This window comes from Aphelocoma coerulescens, chromosome 6 (assembly GCF_041296385.1).
Source record: "Aphelocoma coerulescens isolate FSJ_1873_10779 chromosome 6, UR_Acoe_1.0, whole genome shotgun sequence".
NCBI lineage: Eukaryota > Metazoa > Chordata > Aves > Passeriformes > Corvidae > Aphelocoma > Aphelocoma coerulescens.
This window is the reverse complement of record NC_091020.1, coordinates 9052185-9078400: the sequence shown is the minus strand read 5'-3', so window position 1 is coordinate 9078400 and position 26216 is coordinate 9052185. Positions and strand designations below refer to the sequence as shown.

The 26216-nt window shown below is 38.3% G+C and overlaps 1 protein-coding gene across 12 annotated transcripts in view; it reads left to right on the top strand.

Moving 5' to 3' along the window:
• GRID1 (glutamate ionotropic receptor delta type subunit 1) overlaps positions 1-26216 on the top strand; it is a 557084-nt gene that overhangs the window by 320000 nt on the left and 210868 nt on the right. For all 12 annotated transcript variants that reach the window (XM_069019125.1, XM_069019126.1, XM_069019132.1 and 9 more), the window contains one exon: positions 16785-16990. In XM_069019125.1, the coding sequence (XP_068875226.1) occupies positions 16785-16990 (206 nt within the window). The remainder of the gene's footprint in view (positions 1-16784; positions 16991-26216) is intronic.

The following is a 26216-nucleotide window of genomic DNA, read 5'->3' as shown; positions in this document are numbered from 1 at the left end:
TTACAGATATTCCTTTGCATCATTTAGGCATTTTTAAGAGTAAAAATGGAGTCTGGAAGTCTTCCCTCTTGTTTTCTGGCTCATGCCCTTCAGGATTATTTTTAAAAATTAATAATCCCATGCCTACTTTCATTGGTAATAAACATGCAGAATTTAGTTTTGCAATGTTACAGTTATTAAAACTGATTAAGACTTATCACTGTCAGTGATATAAATCATATTTTAATCACAAGTTAAATTTTTGCATTTCCAGGCGTGTTGTTACTGGTGGCCAAAATATCCAACTCTCTCTAACTGTACCTTATTTCTATGTGATGAAAAGACTGAGTGTTCTTATCATTTAAATCATGGCTCTATCGACTTGACAGCATTTTCAAAGTTTTTGCCTACATCTCTTTAATTTCTTTAATTTCTTTTACCATAGCCCTTGGTTAAGGTTAATATCAGAATGTGAATATTTATATGCATGATAATACAATTCCTTAGATGAGTAATAAAACTGTGTGTATTCATCCAGTGTATCAGATTTAATAAGCATTATCATGATCAAAGTCTGCTAGTACCAAAAGGTTCCTTGCCATTGCTTTCCTAATATTATTGCTTTTGCAGAATAGTTGGATGATGCTTGCTGGAATGGCCACCTGCAGGGAAGGGCATGTCAGCCTGACAAACATGGGCTGATGAACACAGTTAGCTACAGATTATTCAGGATCAAGACAGCAGGGAGCCGTGAAAAAAAATCATCTGCTCCTATATGGAGAGCTGGCATTTTCTCTCTGTGAGCTGGCCATCCCACCTCTATCCAAGTGGACTCGCTTTGCCTGCTTCTTTCTCCATCTGGAAACGTCAGACCAAGCTGTCTTTTCTGATCTTAGCCCTTGTCAGGCAAATGGAGAGGAAGCAGAGTGGGGTATGGAGCTAAGAACTCGCACACACTGAGCCTTAGAGTCCGTGTGAGAGGTGGGGTACCATGCCCCCCAAAGGGACAGGGAAATTTGGAGGTGTGCTATGGAATCTTACCTTCCTAATTCTGCAGCAGCATATAAAAATGGTACTGTTAGACTTGGGGAAAAAAAACTTCTTCTGAATGGATTTGTTCTTGTAGGGAATAATCCTAGCCTGGTCATTATGAGTTCTTAACCCCTTGCACGAGTTTGCTGCTGCTGAGTGGAACACTGGACCCTCAGGAGCTGATTGTTTGTTTTCCAAGTTACAGCCAGGTCCCATCCTACAAGGCAGCAGTTCTCCAGTCAAGGGGAAGCCTTTGCAGAATAAACCCCTTTCCTTCCTTGCTCTCACAGCTCTCTTGCCTTCTCCTGCATCCTGCCATCCCCTGCTGCAGCAGCACTGGGAGGTGTGGGAAAAGCAAAGTTCATGTGCAGTTGACAGGATCTGCAGAGACCTTCAGGGACACGTGAAAGGATTCTGGCACCACTGGTGAAGAATGCTGTAGAGTCACCTGCAGCAAGGGCACTTTTGGGGTAACATGACCTGCAAGAGTGAGACTCTATGAATTAGGAAGGGCTTTGGGGGCTCTCCAGCTCCCTGCCTGGCCAAGTTCCTTACAGGTCAGTGGCCATCCTTGCTGACTTGCAGTGCACGGGAGAGCTCTGCCTGCTGTTCCACTGAGGGGAACAAGTCCTAAGGGCACCACGCTCTGTTTTAGAGACATTTTGAAGGGTGGAGCAGAGTGTTTTTTGGGGGAAAGGGGAGAAGGTGGTAGACCATTAATGATTTTTTGTGAGGGAATGACTGAAATGTGAGTGAGGAGCAGCAGTGAGGGTGCTCTGATGAGAGGTGAGTAGATGGGGGCACAGTTGAATCCAGAGACCTGCACCAAAAAAATGACATTAAAATTTTATATCTGTGGCTGTGAAGAAAAATAAACTCTAACTTTATTAAGTTGCCATTAGTAAATGTGCCCATTGAAACAAAATTATATAGTTACTGCTTTCCATGTAGCATAAGACATAAAAATTGTATCATCTGCTGTTAATAAACTTTCAGGATACAATAACTGTCATTTTAACATCACTTTCAGCTATTTTTAGTAGAGGCTAAAAGAAACCAGGCAACTTTAAAAGGAGCTTGACCCTTGTGTTTATAACAGTAATCAGATTATATGAAATGTATAATTAGAGCACTAATATGAGACATTCAAATTAGTTGAAGTGCAGGCTGCAACAAAAATAGACATCAGACATCTTGAGGAGTGTGAGACATCAGACATTTGAGTGTGTATACAGACCTTTGGAAAGTCTTTAACAAGGAGAAAGCAGTAGTATCTGTCTGAAAACAGAAGGATATTCGACCTTGAGTTTTAAATCCCTTCAGTATAACCGGTTCCTTTGATTCTCCAGTCCTATTATTTATGTAGAAAATGCAACAAACAGCTGCTTGTATCTTTAAAGGCTGTGTTTGCAGCTTATTTTAATCTTTCCACTGACAGCGTCACACTAAAATTGTAAATACAGTTAGAAATTTAAAAAAAAAAAAGGAAGCTCAAACCCTTGTCTTACATAAAGGGCCTTACAAAATAGGAACTTTCATTTCATTTTTTATTAGTTTTATATATAGATATATATATATATGTCTATAATCCTGTTCAGTTGGCTGAAGGGAATTGTAAATCAAAGTGACTATTTATTGCATTGGGAATAAGGGATAGGTTGGATAAAAAAAGGAAGAGTACAAATTAAGATATAAAGCATCAAAGGCAGTGTCAGATAAACATCACCAAAAATAATTTGCAGGAGTGAATCATAAAATCAGAAAAAAGGAAAAGTTTTTGAACAGTTCATTTTGATTATTCTAAATTCCTTTTTGGTTTGGGGGTGGTTTTGAATTTTGTTTGTTCGTTCATTTGTTTTCTTTCTTCAGAACCAGGTCAAAAATGTAAATGAAGTAGCAGGCTTGAGGATACACTTCACTTTGTGTTGGTTCTTTTCTTTCTGTTCTTTAGTAGTTGCTGGAAGAATTTGCCTCAATATTCCCATGACACTCTTCAGTGTCCAGTTGTTTCATTTTCACAGTCAACCTTGCTATCTCTCTTCACATCTCTTTAGCCCATGGGACTATGCACTTCACTAAATCCACTGCAAATTTCACATGATTCATTCTCTTCTTTTTTAAGTAGGCTTTTTTTTTACTCACTGTCTCTTCAAATTGTCATCAGTATACTGCAAAGTTCAAGAAGTCTCTTTTTTTTCCCTGGTATGTTTATTCTCAATTAACTAGGCTATATTCATTCTAATATTCCTCCTTCAGCTTCTGCAGTTAAACTGTATCACGGCTGCTCAAGGGAAATGTTTTTATTGCTTGTTATTTATTGCTATAGCAATGGAATCCTATTACCCCCTCCTGCCTCTTGTGCTACAGAGATTTAAGCAGATTTTCATGGTTTTGGTCAAACTTATCTTTGTAAGGCTGGGTAAGAGTTCTTATATCTATAGACATATATTATATACACACACATATTTATAAATACTTTTTTTTACTAGATGTATACTATCCATTTTATATATGCATATATATATATATTTATGTATATATATGTAAATCTCTCAGCACTATGGAATCAATAAATCATTGATCACTTAATATAGAGATGAGTGGGATCTCTGTAAGAGGAGAATAGGGGTTTATTCCACTCATTAAAGGGCAATTAAAATGGTAGGCTTCAATCATTGAAGTATAAACCAGAAAAATGAAGATGATTTAAATTCAGAAAGCACAGGAAAATGTCTCTCTCTCTTTTTTTTTTTTTTTAACTTTTAAGGCTTGGTGATAGGGGGTGAAGGAAAGCATAAATCAGAATACTATTATAATAGAATTGGAAACTGATAAACCAATATTTTTTAGTATTAGAATCTTTCTACATAAAAAAAAAAAAAAACAAAAAACAAAAACAAACAAAAAAAAAACACACCAAAAAAAAAAAAACAAGAAAAAAAATGGTCCTGCTGTCTAAAGAATGCATTCAGTGACCTTCTAAATCTCAAGAGCTCAACTTCCAGCTCTCTCTTTTTCCGGTGTTAAGGCACATTTTGCTGATCATTCATTCCACTCTTTTGAGCAAAAGACCTCTGTTCCTACAAACACTGAGCACTTGTTTCCAGGGGAAAAAAATGTTTCTTTTTCATGGAAACAGTAGCTAGTGTAATAAAGCCTGGGAGGTGGCTGGGGTGCGTGGTTTCGAGTGCTGTCACTGGATACGCGCAGCGGTGTTTCTGGGGACATGTCAGAAGAAATGAAGTGTGAAACTGTATCTGCAACCTCTTGCTAGAAGGTTTTGAAGTCAGGGTGTTTCCAGCAGTTTACATCGCTGCCTCATTCCCTGAAGTTTACCGCTGTGTTGTCTCTGCTGCTGTAGAAGTCAGTGTAGTGCCATGGCAGGAAATGCATCTAAATATGTCACAGAATACTCTGAGTTGGAAGGGACCTGTGAGAATCATCGAGTCCAACTCTCAGGTGAATGGCCCATATGGGGATGTTTTGGGTGAGAAGGAAGAAGGTGCAGATGAAATCTGTTAATGCACTCTGTGACCAAAAGCAATCTCTTGATAGTGAGAAAAATGATTATATGAATGAATGAAGAGATCTGAAGAAATACCTGAACTTGAATGAACCTCATTTTTGCTCAGAGGAGGAAATTAGGAAGATAAAATGACAAAGCAAAAAACCCCCATTCAGTGTTATTTTGCCTTCCAAAGATTTCCAGCTGGCATTCTCAAGTGGCCTTCCAGGCCACGTCCTTCTGACAAGTCTGATCCTGCTTCCCCCTGCCCCAAGTTATTAATTATAATAACCAAATATATTTCAGATGCAGAAGTAATTGAACATATTATGTAGGAGAAAAGCACTATGATTATCATGGTCAATAAACTCAAACCTTAAGACAACTAAAAGAGGCCTTACCTACACTTTGTGCATTAATGAGCTGGTAGAATGAGAACTGTTAGTTCTCATCTGCTCCTTTTATGATTAACTGCAGTATGTGGAAGTTATCTTAAAGCCATAAAGAGGAAGAACTTGATGTGTTGTGTCCCCAGAATAAAAACCTGAGATTGAGTCTGCCTGGAGTGAAGAGCAGAATAAAAGGTAGAAATAAAAATAAAAACACTGTATGGTTCATCTAGAGTTCAAATAGACTTCCCATGTCTTTATAAAACATCGCATAGTTGAATTGTTCCTGTGAACTCAGCAGATTTAGAATGTTTTCCCCCTCAGAAAATGGAATCTGTGAAAGTAATGTGAATTTATTAGCTGTAGTTTTAATATTTTTTGTTTTCCTTTCACTGCATTGTAGTGATTGTAATCTCTTCTTAAGGAGGGGTTTCTGTTTTCCCTTTTCCAGCTTCTCCACAAGAACAGAAAAATGAGAAGTCAGTAATTACGTTAGTCCTTTCTCTTTACCTGATTGATGGGTTTTGAGATGTCTGGCAGTAACACATTATCTTGTCCTTTCTGGCACAACATCTTGTCCTCTTCCAAGCCATTGCTTTATTTAAAGTAACTGGAATTAGCACAGTGTCTGCTCCTGTGAGCTATGTTCAGATGTGTGGATTTGCCAGCACCCACCAAAGATAGCAGCACCTGCATGGTGTTGCTCAGCCAGAGATGTCCTTCACATCCTTTTCTAATAACATTTCCTCTGGTGACTTTTGGAGTTGCCTGCCTCCTTTCCAGTAAATTAGAAGACATTAGCTAAGGAATTAAGTTAATTAGGGGGAAAAAAGTAAGACCTCTTGAAATATTAACTTTAGGGTATATTGGAATTCCTAAATGGCCTTCAGATTAATGACTGTGATAAGTGGATAAAAGCTTGTCAGATTTTGAGGGAGTTCCTTGGTCTCTGAGTCTTAGAACCAAATTAAAATTTACTGATGCATATAGATCTCTCAATTCATTTATTCATAAATACACATAAAGGAGATGGTACAGTAAGCCCCAACTTCATAAAAATGCAAATAGACCCCCTGCTGCCACTGAAGTAAACAGAGAACCCTGAATACATCTTGCTCTTGGATGTGAAGGGTTGTCTCCTCAGGTATCTGCTTACCATTATCCTTTTCTACAGCTGAGTATTTAATGAGGAGACACTGTTGTCCTAGGCCTGTAAATATTTCTCTTTGCTGTGGCTCCATAGAAATAAAGTAAAAAGAAGATAAAAAAGTACACAGTGCCTTCACAAAGGCCACAAATTCCATCATGAACATGAGTGTTAAACTATCAGAATTCTAGCTTGGAGAGGAGTTGCAGAGGTGCATTGATTTAAAAAGCTGAGAAGCTTTTTCTTGCTTGGATTTTTTATTGCTGTTTTGAGAAAGAAGGACTTCACATCCAGAAAGGTGTGTGTTCTGTGTGTTTTAGGTGTTTGTCCTGATTATCATCATCATAGCAATAAATTGCAGTGTGTAGTAACTATGTGAGCACTTACTCATATGTTGAGTGATTTTGTACGTGGGAGGAGACTTGGCATTGAGTCTCCTCACACAGAGCAAAATACAGACTTGAATGTTTGTGGGACTAAGGCCTGCAACATCTCATTTTTTGGTTTGTAAAAATGTGTTGATTTTGTTTACAGTATGATGAGTGGAGAGTCTTCTGACAGTAGTCCTGCTGCAGTGTTCCACCTCAGTGTGACCAGTTGTCTTTTCAGTAATCATTACTCGTTATGTTCCCAAAGCATGGAGCTAAGAGAGGGATGCCTGAGGAAGATGCAGCTGATGAAAAAAACCAAGAAGTTTTATAATTTTGTTCTCTAGCATGTTGGTTTTGTGTTTCCCCCTCCCTCCCCCACGTTCAGAGTTCTGTTGTTAGGAATGGAGCACTTATATTTGCCATTGTACTATAGTAGTTGTCATAATGGAAATGAATAATTGGCAATTGATTTTTTTTTTCTGTTTGTTTGTTATTGGCATATTCCTACAAGAGGGAATAATTTGTGGTCATTATATGTGACATGAACTTAGTTTTTATTTTCAACTCCCTCTTTCTTCTGCCAAGAGATTTGTTATCTCAGTAGGGGTCCTTCTCATCTTGCTCTTGTCAGAAAACACTGGAGAACAGAGGAGTTTACAATTGATTTTTTATCCCTTTGCATTTTTCTGCAGAGTTTTATGGAGACTATATTGGAAAAATGGCCTTTAAAAAAAAGTAGGAAATTAAAGAAGGATGCATATTTTTTCTCATTTTCCAAATTCAATGTCTATAAAAAAATGCACTTTGTGAGTCAAACAGCTATCCAAGGAAATTAAACTTCCAGTACTACCATACTCATTATGGCCTGATGGACATCATGTAAATAAAATAATGATCAGCCAAAGGGTCCTTCTTCCCTGTTTCTGAGCTAAAAATATGCCCACCATTGTCCTTGCCTTGCCAGCACATGAGCAAATACTGGCCAAGTAGTTCAGGATGGGCTTGGCAGGGCAGTGAGCTCTGTGCAGCTCAGGCTCCTGGTGAGCCGGTGTCCCTCTGGTGCCTGTGGTGTGGTGACACAGAGCCTTAGTCAGAACTGCAGCCAGGTGCCCACCCAGTCAGGGAGGGCTCCTGGGGATCAGGCTCCAGACAAGGGCTGGGCTCAGAGCCCCTGAACCACCTTGTGCTGAATGCTCTGGAGACGGAGCAGCAGAGTGAAACTGGGGCACCTGCCCAAGTGGCAGTGCAGGCGCTTGGAGATAGTACCAAATTAACATCATTAAGGACTTGGTTATGAAAAATGTGAGACTGGCTGAGAAATAGTAACCTAGTAGAGAATTTGTTTCCTCAGTGAAGACTCCATCCCTGGAGGGTGCCAGCAGCATTAGAGCTGTCAGCTCTAATGGTCTCTCTGTGGTTTGTGTGCCCAGACACATAACTTACTTGAACCTACAGAAATGAGAGAAGGTTTCTTCAATCACAGAATTACAGAATAAGCCAAGCTGAAAGCAACCCACAAGGATCATCGAGTCCAACTCCTGACCGTGCCCAGGACAATGCCAAGAGTCACACCTTGTGCCTGAGAGCATTGGCCAAACGCTTCTTGAACTCTGCCAGCCTTGGAGCTGTGACCACTGCCCTGGGAGCCTGTTCCAGTGCCTGACCACCCTCTGGGTGAAGAACCTTCTCATGATATCCAACCTAAACCTCCCCTGGCACAGCTTCAGGCCATTCCCTCAGCTCCTGTCACTGTCACCACAGAGCAGAGATCAGTGTCTGCCCCTCCTCTTCCCCTCACGAGGAAGTTGTGACTGCAGTGAGGTCTCCTCTCAGTCTCCTCTTCTCCAGGCTGAACAGACCAAGGGACCTCAGCTGCTCCTCATAGGGCTTCCCCTCAAGGCCCTTCACCATCCTCTGGACACTCTTTAATAGCTTTAGAGTTTATATTTTGGTGCCCAAAACTGCATACACTATTCAAAGTGAAGCCGCACAATAAAGAGTTGAATTATTATTTGCTGGCATATAGTTAAGCAGATAAGAGCAACTAGCTCCTCTGACATGCATTTATACTTTTTTATGCTGTCCAGGTGTTTATAAAGTACACTGAGATCCTTAGCTGAGAGGAGTTGTATGAATACAAGCAATAATTACTGTCACACATATGAAAGAATAAGGTCTTCCTGCCAGTAGCCTTTCCTCAAGGGGCAGTTTAATTTCTTTATCTGCAGTAATTTCATTGCCATCTCTCTTGAGATTGGAATGTGCAGTATTTAAAGCTGATTAAACAGGGGAGAAACTCACTCTGCAATCCATTAAGTCCAAAGAGATGTGCTTCTAACTTCTCTGCTGGACATTTAGCTATACGTGCAGAGAATGAATCTCTCAAATTCTCAAGTTACTTCTGGTTTTCTCTGAATGAGAAAAGAGAACATTTTCTTCTCTATTTCAGGCATGCTCTTTGCACATTCAGTTTGTTTCAGGATGCTTTTATTTATATTTGCTTATCTCTAGTTTAGGGTCACTGGTCTTAGTTCTGAAGGGTGTTCTTCAAATGTCAAAATACAATAACCCAAGTTACCACACAGTTACAGCTACATTTGTGTGAAAGCTGACACGTGTACAGTCCTAACATCTTAAGTGGGTACTATTAACTCAGATAGTAATGAAAAACAATATGGCTTCAGGAAGCTGCATCTCAGCCCTTCAAGAGAAAAAGATATGTTTTCCTAAGGTACTGGTGGATTGATGTTTAGATTTGCTGGTACTCAATCACAGCAAATATTAAACTCATCAGTTTAATGCAATGATTAAAATCAGTTTATGTGAAAAATATTTCATTTAAACTGAGTCTATACATCAGTAAAAGCATATTTTCTTCCAATACAGGTATTTTTGGTCTCACAAGAAGGTATGGCAGTTGCACTGTGTAGTGTCTTGAAAGGTATTTTAATGTATAAACAGCAGTAGTGAGGTGAGAAGCTGTCACAGCTCATTTCAGAGCTTTACCATTAGGCAAACAGTTGGCAATTATTGCACTTGGAAGAATTGAATGGATGATTTGAATGGAAATGCTGGTTCTTCAGTGAATTCCCTTTTTACATCAATTATAGCATATGTCCGTGTTTTTTTCCAACAGTAATGAATTTCCTGAGGTGCTTTTCCTTGTGCTTTTGAATGCTAAGTGTTAAAATCCAGCAGGAGAGACCTGTAGCTGACCTTTCATGCTAAATGTGAAAGGGCTGTTGTAGCCTTGAAAAGGCTTTTGTGCTTCTGGGCCTCCTGGGAAGCTCCAGTTACCTTCAGATTGGATCAGCTGTTTCAGGTGTGAAACATCAGTTGTGCAGAGTAACTTAAATATTTTTAACCTTTTATGATGTGTCTGGAAACATCTGTTTATGCATGCAACACATCTGGCTTTATGGTGCATTCTGTCCCTTTTCCATCTGTTTGGGAGTGAAAATAACCTGTGATTTGACTCTATTCAAAGTAGTTTTTATCTTTGAAAGTCTGAAAATAGCATTGATGTGGGCAGTATAGAAAATTTCTGCAGCCATTATAGAAACTTCAACCTTTGATATTACAAGGAGTTTGGAGTAGAAGTTTGCACTTGGTTAATCCTCATGCTTGGACTGAAACACACATGGTAGGACTTTCTGTTTCTGTGGAGAGGTGGTCAAATGTCAGTCTGTGATCTCAGTTTAAATGGTGAATCAATATTCTATGCATTTTTCAAAGTTTAAGTTTCTGATAGCCTGCTTTATTTTTTTCCTGAAATCTCTGATTTCTTGTGATTTCTTGCTTTTCTCTCATGTCTTTGAGAAGGGACTATGCAGCTTCTAGGCCTGTTTGGTCAGGCAGTGCAAGTGCTGGCATGTTGCTTTGTGTTTGATCCCTGTTAGTAGAACTGTCCAGGAGAGAAAGGGAAAATTGGGAAATGGGAGATCCAGTGGGATTCCAAAAATTCCCAGGTTATTATGCTTGTTGTCAACTGATTTGGATGCTCAAAGTTTACATTTGCTTAAAGGGAAACTGAGCTGTTCTGTGGAGGAGAAAGCTATGGAGAGTTACGTAGACCATTAGTGCATAGAAATACAGAGAAAGCACATTTGTCTGAGGAATTCCCCACACTGCAAACTGAATTGTTGGGAGAATATTCAAGGGAAGTATCCACAGTTCCTCCTGGTTTGCACTCTGTTTGTCAGAGACGGGTCACGGAGCTCAGCAGAACTTCCTGTCTGGTCTCATTTGGTCCAGCTGTTCTTATCTAAACTGAGTAATAAAAAGTATACAATTTAATTAATGGATTTATTGTACTTGATATTATATCTAGTTGCTATAATAACGACTACTTAGTTACTGACTTCATTTCTTTATTAAAAAAGGAAAAGGAAATGGGATAGAATTGCAGAGGTGTTACTGGGAACTCTGGCATATCTAAAAGCATGAAAGAAGCCAAGGATATTTTTTTTTTAGCAGAAAGTTCTCAAACTAAAACTTAATTAGGAGTGAGGCAACTAAATCAGACATAGTTTGAAATTGTGAGTTCTAATGTTTGTAGAAAAAAATCATCTTAGCAGTGATTGTGGGAATATGGCAGGCAAAGACACCTGAAGAAATAATTTGGGTGAAGTGAGAAATACATGCTTGGAGAGAGATTGTAAGAGCAGAGAAAAAAAGTAGAAAATATATTTTATTAATATCATTTCACATTTGTTCTTGGCTCCAATAAGCATTTATGTTCTAATATTTATGCAGTCGTACCTATCGTAACAGATTGTGCTGTTATACTTTCTGGTCTACTCACTCTATTTGAGCAGTTAAAATGATTCTGTGAGTATTTTAGATTGAAAGTTTCAGTGTTTGCTCAAAGTCTTATTCTTCTAGATGATTTGGACAAAATAATTCCCTTTTGGAAACATAAACAGTAATCTTCTTTCTATTGTTTGAAGAAATAAAATTTGGTTATTTATTGATTGAAGAATAAGAGAATAAGAGAAATATGTCCACTTCCAGTTTTTTAAAATTCTAGAATATGTTCAGATCCTTCAAGTAGGTTATTATCTGCAGCAAGGACACAAAGATGGCATTCAAAATAATTTATTCAGAAAGCTAACAATGCAGCAAGTGTCTAATCATCAGGATGTGTGTCTGTTTCTAACACCAGACATATTATCCCTTACTTCTAATGCAAACAATTTGCAGTTGTGAAAATGAGGGAGAACAGCCAATGTAAAATAAAAAGAATGAAACCCATGAAACTGAAGTGGTTTATGAAACCTCTTTCAGCGTGCTTATATGTTATCTTTCAAATCAATGGATTCTAGAAATGTGTGTTTTATTCTGTCCCAAGAAATTAAATAATAAATGGGAAGTATTCTGTGCAATTTGAAGGGAATCAAAATGACAGTAAAGCATATCTTTGAATGAAAGAGAAGAAATAATCTCTTTTTTTTTCTCTTCTCTTGGAGTTTAAGTATAAAGAACAATGCCTTGAATACCCTTCCTAATTCTTGGAAAAGGTAAATATACTTTTATAAGTGTATAAATGCTAAAACAATGAAACTATCCAAGCCTTCTTGACACTCTTCTCACTACTTTAAATATCATCAAAATAATGCTCAAATAAAACCGACACTGGGAAAAAAAATGTGTGAAGTATAGAGCCTGCAACCTGCAAATGAGAAAACTCCAAACCTCACCATATCCTGCCTGATCTCATCGTTTTTCACACTTATTTATTTTTCCCTCTTACAAATGTACCAGTGAAAGGATTTGCGTAGGTTATTTGAAAACAGAACTTGGTGACGACACTTAGGCCTCCCAGAATTTGCTTGGATTAGAATGACAGGCTGTGAAATTATGTCCTGGTGCTTCTTTAGCTGTGCTTTCAGCTCCAACTTGGTGCTTCAGTTTGCTTCCAGCTGTTTTCCACCCAAAGTAAAATGTTTCCTGGCCATGTGCTGCCTCTATTTCTGTCAAGTGGGGTTAGGAACTGGTGTTGAAAAGATGATATAGTGCTCTTTACCTCCTCGAAATTCTTTTCTGCAATGAGCCATCCTAAAAGGCCAGCTGTGCCCAGCCACACAGCTGTTTTACACAGAAACAATAGCTTCAAGCTCTTTTGTCAAGGCCAAGAATCAGATCCTGTAAATTCATGAAAGATGAATGCTACAGTAAACTCTGTGAACTTTTTTGTATAAAAAGGATTATTAGTAATGTAATAAAAATGAAGTGCTTTGTAGGTGACAATAAGCTTTACAGGTAGCTAATGCCATATTTAGTACTGTTCTTTTATGTTTGTGTTCCAATCAGCCAGCACAGTAACCAACCTAACCTCCAGCAGGAAGTTATATATTCCATTATTCCTTATAGTACAATAAAGCCCTTTATTTATGGCAAGCACTAGTTTTGTAGTCACAGTGACAGAATTCATATCTTAGCAGTGTATCAAAGCTTTCCTTCTCTCCTTTTAATGGTTATCCCCAAAATTGTCCTGTTCTTCTGTTGTCAGACCTGCACATACGGTTTATCTTGTCAGCATTAGGAAGGCTCTCAGACAGAGAGATTCTCTCTCTGGTCAGATGTAGCAGAAGGGGCACAATGTTCATAAGAAATTTGCCCTTTTTTTTGTTTTTTTCGCACTTTTTTCTAGTTCTGGTTCCAATCTGCTGATTCCATTTTTGTGGTTGACACCAGAGTGTTGTAAACTTACCCAATTACTGTATGGTGTTATGGATCCCTTCTATGAGAGGTGCATTTTCTCCAGCGTGGTTTTCCTTCTGAAGGGTGTGTTTCATCATCTTCAAGAAACTGATGTTCTCTAAGGGGAAATGTTCAAATATTGCCTCTGAAAGTCCTCATGCTGAGCATGGACAAATCAGGTGGGCAATTAGAAAATTAAATAGGATTATGTGATTTCAAAGGCCGAGTGTGGGCTACAGTCCGAGCAAAAGCAAGTAATTGCAGACTGAAGGCAGAGGTAGCTGTAGGTTGTGTAGCTGCAACAAACTGCTCTGTCCTTTGTCAGGTGTTCCAGACAGAAGTGAGAATTTGGATTGCTTATACTTTCTCTAGGAAGTGTGAAATGAATGGGCACAAGGAATTATTTCATGAGTAATGGTCCAGGGTAGCTCTCTAGTGTTAGAATCTGAACTTTTTAATAAAAAGTCAATGTTAAGACTACAAGAGACAAGAAACATTTATTTAAACATGTATTTTAACAGACAAAACCGTTTATAGAACCCTTTATTTTTATAAAATTGTGTGAACTGTATAAAACTCCTTTTAGCATTGAAGAAAATGAAGGTTTAGCAGTCCTAAATTATGAGGAGTGGAAAGAAATTCATAACTTTACCTGTGAGTATTTCTGTTCCAGCTGCTGTGGAGCAAAGCTCTGTTTTTCTTTAATGTTGCATGGACTTGTGATCTTCTAAGTGGAGGAAAAAATAAAAATGAGGGCACTCACTTCCTTGTATGATGTCAGATAAAATAAGACTGAGCCTAATTTGTTATGTCTTATAAACAGATGCTCCTGCATATGGGCATGTGTTTGTGTATTTGTGTACTGATACATTTTAAGAAATGATTGCCCTCTTGGTAATGGTTGTGAATAATTACTTATGAAAAAAGATTCCATTATGTAGGCACCTAAAGTTGTTAGTCACCTCCTCAAACAATTCTCTTCAGTTCCCACTTCCACCTTTGAATTCCCATCAAGCCTCCTTCTTTTTCCCAGTGTCAAGCAGGAGCAGGCATGTCGGCATTCAGGAAGATATCATCACACAGTTCTTTTTAATTGCCAACACTGAATAAATTCACATTCACTTATATCTGTGAAAAACTCACAATCTGTGAGTTTTTCACAGATATAAGTTGCACGGTTGAGGTTGGACAATCTCATCCCTCTCAGATTGTGCTTTCTCACCAAGCTGGAAAAACTCAGAATCCTTTCCATTTCTCAAACCAGAAAACAGTTCATGTTCCTTGAGGGAAAGGTTTGTAAGGGAGTATAAAATGCCCTTGCAAGTCCAGATAGCCTTACCAAGTGCATCAAGTATTTTGCACTGGTCTACAAGAACGCTTCTAACCAGTAGTTCATCAGGTCAGCTGAAAACATGAGGCAAAACCCCCCAGAGCAACATCAGCTCAGTTTATATTTTGTAAACAGCTTTTCTTGGAAGGCTTGCACAAAAAGACAAGTCATTACTAAACCATGAGAAAGAGAATTTTCTTACTGCTTGTCAAGCACTGCAGTAATTTTGAAGGACTAAACATCATTAAAAGAAAAATCTTTGTGTTTTGTGTTGCACATATCCGTAAAGTCTGCATAGGGTATAGTAAAGAATGCTGTCTAATGAATTTAAATTAAGAAAATCCAAACTTACTTTGACAACTTTAGTGAAATGCTTTAACCTGTAAATGATATCTGTTTGTCACTGTCATTATTTCAGCACACCTGCAATATTTAGCAATTATACACATGCTAAAGTCCTCTGTCACTTTCCAGAAATGCCTCCATAACAATAAATCCCTTCCTTTCCACCCTGGCTTGGGATTTTGGATGGTAAGCAAGTCTAAGGTTTATGACAGTGTGACAAAGCTGCTGTGGACTTGTCTAAGTTGAGCAGCAAAAGATCAGCACAGCCCTCGTGAGCGCACCTTTCCTGATGCCGTGGCTGGCTGGACGATCGCATCAACTAAACCAAAATTAAAAAGTCAGTAGGGAGGCTGCTGTGCTTAGCACAGCCCAAGATTAGTTTCTACCATTTCTGATGTCTCTCTGCAATTCAGCTGATTTCTGAAGCTGAATTAATCCCATTAACAAGCATTCTCATGTTTGGATGGAGGTGTGAAGCTATTGCACTTGTATGTGAGCTAAACTGGTGTGTCCTCACAAGATGTTACTTATATCAGTTTTCATATGGCAACTTTTAAGGGGGATAAAAAGGACTTCACATGTATATTCTGTGGCCATGAAACACCGTGTTTGGGGATGGTCTACGAGCCCACTCAGGTGGGGCAGCAGGGAGTGCTACTGGGTTCCATCCTCTGACTTTAGCAGTGTCACAACATGTTTATTTCAGGATTTAAAAAAAACCCCAAACTACCCACCAGCTGTTACAATGTAGTTTTTAGAGATTGTTAGAGTTACAGTGAAGTTTTCTGAAGAGAAGATTTCATTACGGGATCAGTAAATGTGCTCTAACTTACAGAATTCGGCTTCACCCGTGAGCTGAAATTTTATGACAGAAGTGTGAGAAATGAATTTGAGAGGCTTCAATACTTTCTTTTTCAGGATAAGTTAGACATGTTTCCCATAAAGTTAAAGGCTTCTAAGGACATGGTACAGCTGTGATTGAGTCGCTGCTAATTTTGAGAGCAACCTGGTTCAATATAAGCTTTGACATCTTTCTTGTTCTAAATTTCACTACAAAATAAAAACTCAGACATTTATTACACACAAATGCTGAGAGTCATGAAGACTGAGTACAGGTTGAACAAGCAGATTTTAGCACGAACATATGAAATGTGTTCCTCAATGTCAAGTGTGGTTAAGAAAATGTATTTTTTCAATCATCCTGAGGTTGAGGCACAGAGCTTAAAGTAATATGTTTTGAAGGGGCTTGTTTGCATGATTTCTCATCTTGAACCACTTGGGTTTTTTTGTTTGTTGTGTTTTTTGTTTTGTTTTTTTTTTTTTTTTCATTTTAACACTATAATATATTCTAGTAGACTGAGGCTTTGTGTATCCTTTTATAAGTTTATGGATAAATAGTAAACATCTGGCTAGGTAGGTTATTTACATAACAGTAGGTTATTGCCAGGGGAAAAAAAGGGGAAGTCAAAAGAAGGGCCGTGTATGTTCTGGATATTGTAATTTTTTCTTGGTAAAAGCATCTGTGTGAGGTTGTGGTAGAAGGAGAGAAGTTTAGGGGTGAGTGATTTATCCCCTGCTTATTTACCTGCTCCTGGATTTCTGCATTTGAATTGTGATGCTGCTGGGGTGGGACTTTGTTGCTTATGCAGTATTAAACCCTGTATCCTTGAGCCTCTGGGGAGGTTTGCAGAGCCACCCAAATAAATGAACTGGCTCTTCCTAAGAGTCATTGTCAGACCTCAGGGAAAAGTAATTGATGGAGTTTCCCTGTTGGCACTGACTGTGAAAGGGAGCTGTGGAAGATGGCTGTGTGGAATACTCTTCTTTAGAGAGCACTGCAGGAAAAAAAGAAAAAAAAAGTTTTTTTCCACCTTATTAGTGCTGCTTTCCTAACTGGTGGAGGTTGATGCAGTGGCTTTTTTCTTTTCTCTTTTTTCTTTATTTTTTTTATTTTTTTTTATTTTCCCCTCCTCCTGTGTTACAGATATACGTGGACTGCAGGGATTTCTCGATCAGGCCTCAAGACTGGGACTTGATGTATCATTACAAAAAGTGGACAGGAACATCAGCAGAGTATTTTCCAACCTTTTTACCACCATGAAAACGGAAGAGCTGAACCGCTATCGGGACACGTTGCGAAGGGCTATCTTACTCCTCAGCCCACGGGGAGCCCAGACTTTTATTAATGAGGTCAGTGCACAGCTTTTTTTTATCATCAACATTTCAGAAACATGTATTATGACCCACGTTTTGCCCTTTTGATAGTGCTGGTTGTTTAATGCCAAATAAGATTATCAGACTCTAGTGCCAGGGAATTGAAATATCACATGCTCCATGGAATGGTTGCAGCAATAATGCAAATGGGGCAGCATGGGCCAGATATTATATCATATAACATACAGCTCAGTGGGGTGAAATTATTTTTGTCTGGCTGTCTTCTGTATCAATAATTTTGGCCTGGATTTCAACCACTGTTAACAAGTGATCAGGAAATCTGCAACAGTCTATTAGAAATGAAATATAATGTGCCTGAGAGAGCTGTCTTTGCTTTGGAAATCTCCAAATTCATATTAAAAGGGCACATTATTGATGTTTGAAAGTTGAATCAAAGAGATCTTTATGAAAGATGAAGTTGGAATTATATGTTTGTCTTCATTTCTTAGTGGTTTCTCGAAATCAGCGATGCTAATTAGAACAGGGAGGTAGCTGTTGGGCAAACTTTTAATTAATGTTGTGCTGTGGGCTAAGTTTTGGCATTAATTAGTTTTATCCAGCTTTCTTAATATTAAATAATGAATTATTTTACAGTGCTGTATATGTCAGAGTTGAGAATGAGAATTTGAGCCTCAGTTTAAGTTTGTGTATTCATTAGCTAAGAATTTGGCAATAAAGCAGGGTTTTTTTTTTTTTTGTTTTTTTTTTTTTTTTAATTAACCAGGGGATATGACTGAACCAAGAAATTAAAATGTGGGTGGGACCTGTTTCCAATTATCAGTTTTGCTGCATCAAAGCCTGTTAAATTAAAAAAAAATCAACTCAAATTAGCTCATTAGGTTTTTTTTTAACCATAACAGCATTAGTAAATTATCCACATTTATGTTCATCAGTGATTTTTTAAATAACAGGGTAAATTTTATCCTATATAAATGAGGCAAATAGGTAGTTTGGAAAAGACTAAGAACAGGGATAAATTCTCCTCAGGTTTGTGCACACACAGGTATTTCCAGTAGAAGAATGAGGGAGTGGGAGCGTGTGCCCTCAAAGTGTGAGCAGCTCTCCACATCTCAGTCAGTTTTCATAGGAGGCCTCCAGCAGAAATGCACATTGTTTGGCTTTCCAGGAAGTCCTAACAAAGTACCAGGTGTTCAAAGGAAATGTTTTATTCAAACCCCAGCTGGGAGGAAGGTGTGTCCCTTGGGAACACAGGGCTCAAGGATTGTTTGCTGAGTCAGGTGAGTGCTCTGTCAGAACCCTGAGGATTCTCGAGGGTAGAGGCCAGTATTAAACTGTATTAAACTCTTTTACTACTCACTTCACCTTTAAGCACTGTGTATTAAGACTAATGACCCTGATATATTTCCAGCTCCCTGCAGGAGTTTAACAGTGGGCAGAACTGAAGAGTTTGGCAATCTTCCTGTATTGAATCTTGATTGATTCAGAAAAGCTTTATAAAAGAAAATTTAAATCTTCGAAAAGAATTCTCAAGAGACTTGAGATACGAGGTGCACAGTGTAGGGGAGATTCTTTCCCAGGCAGAGGCTGAACTTACATTTTGTGGAGAGTTATGGTGACTGCAGTTCTTCAATATCTCAGTCAATAAATGCAGCTAATTATCTACAGCACATTTTCGGGGAGTCCAGAATAACAACCTGCAGCTTAAATGAAATACACATTTTTAATGAAATGCATCAATCACTGTGTGTGGCAGTAAGTGCTTTTGATGGGTTTACTCAGTTCCACAGTTGGTATTTTGTGCTATAGATGCCATATAGCTCTATACTGACTGGTGGTGTTATCAATCTTGCTCTGCACCTTGGAACTTGTCTGAGGTTCTTTTCAATTCTGGGGGAAAAAATAGCCCTCTGAAAAAAATCTAAGTAGCAACATTAGAAGAAAATGCAAATATTTAATGTTTAGATTTTCAACATATTTATTTTCTCTTTTCTTCCTTTTTTTTTTTAAACTCAAATTAGAAGTAAAAACTGAAGAAGAAAGGTTTTAAAGCTCTGCTTCTGGAAATGGAAAATTTCATGTGAAAGAGGTTTCTTAATAAGATTTTCAGTTTTGCTGAGTTTATATTTTGTAAGAGGGAAAAAATCTCTGACAAACTTCAACCAGATTTTTATTAAAGTGTGTTGGCTAATAGCATATCTTCATAAAAACTAGGTGCTGAACACCAACCCTCTGGTGGAATGCAGAACAAAAATAAGAACAGTTTTTGGATTATGAAACCTGAAACAAACAGTTTTAACAGATTTTTCTTAGCATAAGTCATAGATACCAGCCATTGGAAGCTGGTACAAGATCTATTTTGCCTGGTTTGATACTGCAAGTGATAAATTTTTCCTGCTAAGGCTACATGTCTGGGTTTCAGTCTCCCTTATCATCTCTTGGGTGGGCCAGAGAGATGTCACCTGATTTTGGATGTACAAAGTTAGGGGACTCTGCCATCTCATAAGTGAAAAACTTTTGAATCCTAGAAGAATTCAATTTCTCTAATTTTTATTTAGGCATAGTTTTCATTTAACTGTCTTAACATCTCAGTGCCTGGTTCTGTCATGTGTCAAAGTTACTGCAGCAGAAATTATTGACATTTCAAAAGTTTCCAAATTTAGTATTTTGCTATGAAGCTGCTTTCATTGTAAGAATGGAAAGGAGGAGAAGGAAAAAAATCTTTCCAATGGTATTGCTATAAACTTGGAATCATCCTTTATTCAGAACAGGGAAGGTAAATGCATTTGTAACACATTAACTATCTTTGCATTAAAAGGGCTCTTTGAGACTGAAGCAAACCCAATCTAAAGAGTGTCCCTCCTTAAACAGTTGAGAAAAATGTTCCCTTCTCCACTGGCAAAAATCCCAGATACACTTGTTTCAATTGTAACAGGTGTGTGTGCGCCAGGAAAACAATTTTATATTTTGAAAGCTACGTGATCCTCTTGCAAGGTGATATACAGAAAGAAGAGAAGAAAAACTAATATTTCAGAAACGGGAAGATTTAGCACTTTTAGCTTTTCTGTTAGTTTCTTTGGCCCAGACACAGGAATCTGAGACTCAAAAGGCCCCCTCCTTGAGACAGTGAGGTTTCACCTGCCTCTTTCACTTAGCAATGGATATGTTTTTTCGATTGCAAGTAGAGGTATTATTTGCAGGACTGCTTTTATCATTAAGGACTTTACAGTGAAATGAATAAATGGAAAGAAGTTCAAAGAGGTGACAAAAATGATAAAAGGATGGGAGAGCGTGATGTCTGAGGAGAGGTGTCAGGAACACACTATATACAGCCTGCTTAAGGGAATATAGCTGCCAGGTACTTGAGAGGAAACATGAGCAGAGGAGGAGGAGGAGGAATTATTTAAGGTGATCATGGGTTGTCTAACAGGAAGTAATGACCCAAAGCTAAACAGGGAATGCTTTCCAACAGGGAGGTCAGTCGGACAGTGGGAGTGCTGGGCAAGAGAGTTCAGGGAGGCATCGTTCTGCAGGGTGTTCAAGAGTTCACTAGACAAAACACTTTGGTAAATCAGGCCACAGTCAGACCTGAACTGGTGTGCAGGATGTTCTAGATGACCCAGGAGCCCTTCTGAAGACCTACCAGGAAACATTTGTTGTGTGAGTAAGTTTCGACTTTGTACTTTTCATATATAACCTATCTGAAGAGGAGGAAAAGATCTTGTAGGTTGATGCTTCTCAAGTTTCCTGTGGCAGATGTGCAGTTCCTGACCTGTGGGGAGGATTTGGTTTCTTGATTCTTCACAGAACACATGGTTTATTTGGGATATGTAGTTTAATAGAATTTGTCTTTATAAATATAGGTGATACAAATTGCTTCATAAACTTTAGTCTTCCTTGTTTGCAGTATTTATATATAACTTTTATTTTGAAAACCAGTGAAATGGAGGCTGTAGCCCAGTTGCATGTAGTTATTGACTTGAAAAGAGAAGGCATTATCAGCTTTGCAAAATCTTTAACTCAGCATTACTTGTATTTTTGGCAGCTTCACTGAAGTGAAAAATGTTTTTGTTGAGGTGGATCTCTGAAAATGCTGTAGTTCCTTGTGAGCCTGCCTTGCCTGTAAGCTTGCTGCAGGAAGGTTATATGCATATCCCTGCAGCACAGCAGCCTAAAGCAGAACTCTTTGCATGCCTGGGATTGTAAGTAAGTTTAAAAAAAAAACCAAAACATAATAAAAGAGAGCTGATTAATTCCTTTAAAAATTAATACAAAACTGCTGTATCAGTGCAGCAGGGTTACGTGTATCACAGCAATTCCAATTTGAGCTGAAGCTAAAAATTTCCAGTATAATACCAAGTGTGTTAAACAGCTGTAATTTATCTCTGCCCTTTTTATATAATCATCTCCATGTCCTCATTGGAAAGCAAAGACTTCTCTGTTTCTCTTTCACTCTAGTTCCTGCTAAGTGTTCTGACTGATTCTTTAAAATAAATATAGAAATCCTGCATTTGGTTTGGGCTTTTGGGACCATTTCACAGTGATTTGTGGCCTTCCTTCAATCCTGGTTGTTGAAGATGCTGAGCTCCTTCCTCCCAGAGCACTCTCAGTTGGCACTTGTTAGAGAACAGTGCTTCAGCCTTTTCCTTTTCCCTTCTGCAGTTGGTGACATGCTGTTGCTTGACTGGAGCTGAATGAATTATTTATGGCATCTTGAACAGTTTGCACCCACAAGCAATTGTATGAAATGGTTTTCCAGGGACATTCACTTCTCAGAATTTAGGAGGAAAAAAGTTCAATATTAATTTTCTGGCACTTAGCACTTCATCTCTCTCTCTCTCTTTCTCTTTTTTTATTATGTTGCAAACATTCAACATATTAGTCCATATCTCTGTTTTATATGCCGTATATAAACATCTCGAAATATTGTTGAATAATTTTGGGAAAAAATATTATGCCTCTTCTGTTTTTAGAAGGCAATTTCTATGTTAAAAGAGCTGCTAGTGATTTGTGAGTGCTGGTAACAGAACTGTAGAAATAATACATTCTTCTTTCAGTAGTTCAAGTTAAATTATGCCCGCCTTATTTTTTTCTAAATCCTCCTCTTGTATTCTATTTCTTCCTTCGAGCTAGAATCTTGTCTGCTATTGTTGACATTTTCAATATGCTAAGACTCTTTGTGCTTAAAGAGAATAATAATTATAATTAAAGCCCAAGCAAACCTCATTGAATTGCTAAAACTTAAGTGAAAACAAAGCCCTCCCATTTTGGGATAAATTGGCATTGAAGCAAGTTTTTTTTCCACTGGGCCAAAGAACCTCCCAAAACACAAACCCTCCTACATTTTGCTTCACTATGACTAATCCAAGGGATGGGATTATTCACAAAGGGGTACCAATCAAATGTGTTTGGAACGCTCAATTACATGGATTTGTAGACACTGTGAAGAGAGGGAAAAACTTGTTGAACAAATGACTATGAATTGCTTGCATAGCTTCATTTAAATGGCATTCCTTTTACTGCTGCAGGTAGAAGTGACAATGATTTTAAATCACTTTTTTTTTAAACTCCACTAGAATGTTACATGAGATTTTGAACCTGAATGTTGCAATCATGAGAGACAGGAGGCTTGCATCCAGTTTTGTATGTCTCTAACAATAACTGATAACAGTTTTGTGAGGCTTTATGGGTCAGTTGGGAAAAAATATATGGAAATTGGATACTGGGGCTAGAGGTGCACAAAGCCTTTTTGAGTCTAAATACACTTTACTGGCAGTTTTACCAAGTCTCTTGGTGTCAGCAATGATGTCTGGTCTGAAGGAACCTGATTTCTCAGCTCATGTTCTGAATCTGATGACTGGGCACGTATACATAGAGGATCATGTATTTTTAAATATCATTAAATCTGTATGTACAGGAACCAGGCATTCCTCCTGCTCCAAATGCTTCATCCTTAGTGCACTTTTGGGTCCTTGTTTCATTGTGGGCGTTCAGTTGCTAAAACGTGACTGATTGCAAAATTTTGCTGCTCTCCACACATAAGGATGTCAAGTCCAAAGGAAACTGTGCCAAACATCTAGCTGAAAATTTTATTAAAATATCTTAAATTAACATTTGTGTTGTGAGCTTCACTAATTTTTTTAACAAACCAATTTTTTTAACTCTTTTTAAAATTTTTTTCATTTAGTGATCTACAACTCTGAAGAGATTTAACCTCAAGATAGGGAAGATTCTAGCTGTCAGGAGAGGCTGCATTTATGTTTGGGGTTTTTTTGAAGGATCAGGATCTAGTAATGATTTGGAAACATACAAGTGTTGTACTGGGCCACAGACAATCCATTTCCTTTAGTACTGCCTTTAAAGCACTCAGTGCTGGCTCTTGTAAGAGCTGAGACAGGACAAATCTAGTGAACATTAAAAGAACAAGGGTATCAAAAACTAACCCCACCTCCACCTACTCCTTCATGGATCTGTTTTCCAAATTATTTCACTTCAGGTGACCCCTTGAATACTGTGCAATTTAAAGATAAGGTTCATAGGTATATGAATTTTTAGCATAGTACAAAGTGGAATTGAATACTCTGACATATGTATGGTCATTATAATACATAAATATATGCAAAATATTTCTCTGATATACTGCAAATCTTTAGATGACTTCATCATTCTCAGCAAGGATAATTTTCTGCAATTTGAAAGGAGATATTGCTAATTAATTATGGATGATTAATTTTAAAATAGGCTCCTGCAGTTGCATTTCATCACTATACCAGTGTTTGCCTATTGTAAGGCACTGGCAGAAGAAGCACAGGTACATGAGAAAATATGTTTGCCTTACAAAAATCAGAAAAAGTAATGGCCATAAAAAAGCTATTACCATCTCCCAGTTACACTTTTTCATATAAATTTAGTGAATTGTTCAGCTGACTCTTCTTGGGAAGCTTGGCTTTGAGGACTGGAACATACATAGTGCAATTATTCAATCTTGAAATTTTGAGCTTGCAGCAGCAGCATGCACACACCATAGGTACATGCTGACTTTGTCCATGTTTCTGAGCACGGGGGCTGACTTGGAGTACAGCACTCTGCACAATCATCACTCCCCTACAATGCACTTCTAGACCGGGTGTGCTGGATTGAGGAAATCACTGATTCATTTTGTTTGTTGTCCCAGAAGTCACAGAAAAGAAGGCCATTAGCCTTAGAAGGGATGAGTAATAATTGCTGATAATAATTTGCACCTGCTTGGCATCTTTTCACAGGAGGTTTTTAGCAACTTTTAGCAGGTGAAATAAAATTATATTTACCCAAGACTTATTTTTAGTTTCAAACTAATTAAAAAATCTATTTAAGCCTTTACTAATTGCTAGCAGCACACAGTTTAATGCTGTCTGTGTATGAGAGAAGAGCTCAGGTGAGATTTATGTGGGTTTAAGATTAATCCCAAGGAAGGCATCGTAGGACTGGTGCTGTGTTTCTCTTCTGGTTCTGTGCCAGGCAGGCAGCACCCAGTGTAGGTATGAGGGTGAGCCTTGTTGGAATAGGAGACAACACTGAATGTTATGCTGTTCCTTCACAGTTCAAAGGGTAGAGTTCCCAAAAAATCCAAAATAGAGGGTCGAGGGAGCTCTCTGCAAATGCAAGGGGAGAAATGTTTGGGAGCCTTGTTCATCAAGGACAAGTGGTTAGATCTGATTAAATTAAGCTTATAACTTGAGACAGTGTGGAAACTGTGCAAGGAGATTTGTCTTTTCCTGAGGCAAAGAGTGTTCTGTGCCAGAGAAATAGTGCCAGGTGTCACTTCATTTACCTCGGTACCTTGGAGGGTGGCAAATACTGCAAACTAGCAAGGGTTTAAGAGTTGTTTGGAAAAGGGAGTGCAGTCCTGTGCTAACAATTATTTTTCCTGGTGCTGTTATAACTGGTGTGCTTATGCCTGTTGTACTCGAGTGGCTTGTTATGAGTTGGGATGTTGTTTTACTGAGTGCTGTATGAATTTGTGTCCCTAAAGAATTTGTGCAAGAAATGGCAGACAGGGACATCTGGGGAGTAAAAGGGATTGATGATAAATGTTGTTCTGCAACACAAATAGTGTCTTCATTCCAGGATCTTAGAAATGATCATTTTGAAAACAAAAGAAATTAAACTGAATGAAACTAAAGTAAAATAAGGATTTTAAAATATTTGTGGAGATGTTTTCATAAATAAGGGTAGGTGAAGGATGTTGACACCAAGGCCAGAATCTTCATGGTGAATTAGAGATAACCTGAAAGATTGGAATAAAAATTGTGCGATATTGGAAGTGAAGACTGTTAGCATATCTTCGATGCGACAGGTAACAAGGGAGCTGTTGAAGCAATATGAAGAGTTGGGTGAAATGATCAAAGAAAGAGGTTAGAGATCCTCTTTGCAGCAGAAGTTTCACTGAGATATGAGAGGAGCTTGTGATTCTTAAGGTCAGAAAGATGAACTTGGAAGTAATCAATACGTAATATCATCGGAGCTGGGAAAGGAATTTCTGCATTACAGATGGGTAAAAAGACCTGTTTATTAGAAAGATTATCTCTAAAGAATCTCTGAGATTTTGGGCTTATCCTGGATGAGAAGTGAGAGTCAAAGATGACTCTTGTGTTATAGTCCACATTGGCAGGTCTGATGTTCTGGCTGTCCATTTTGACTGAGAAAAAGGATTTTCTTCTCCTTAAGGGAGAGGGTTGAGAAATCTCTTTATCCACATGAAGCTAGTGAGGATATCTTGAAAGCAAGATCCTCCCTAGTAATTTAGACTGACCAGAATATGAAAAATGCCTCACAGGGAAGTAGATCAAGACTCATCAGCATATGAATGACAGTGGATTTTTTGTGCTAGTTTGCTTGCTGGATGGAGTTAATGTAAAGAAAGAAGATTACAGTGTGAATGAGTGTGGGACCCTCCTTAGGAACTTGAAGAATTTCACAGAAAGTATCTCCTGGAGAGACTGTGCTGGAGTGTCATAGGAGGAAAGCCAGGAGTGAGCTACTGGAAGAGGAGGTTTATCAAGAAGGAGTGTTATCAGTTTTATTAAAAACATTTGGCAAGTCCAACAGGAGACAGTAACAATTTTGGAGTGTGGCTAAAAAAGTGAATGTCAGTAGGAACAGTTTCAGTCAAGCGAGATGTGTGTTAAAGGGTCCTCAGGTGGAAGGGAGAGGAAAAATGGGGTGATAAGTTTAGAGACTAGAAGAGAGCAAGAAAGGACAGGTC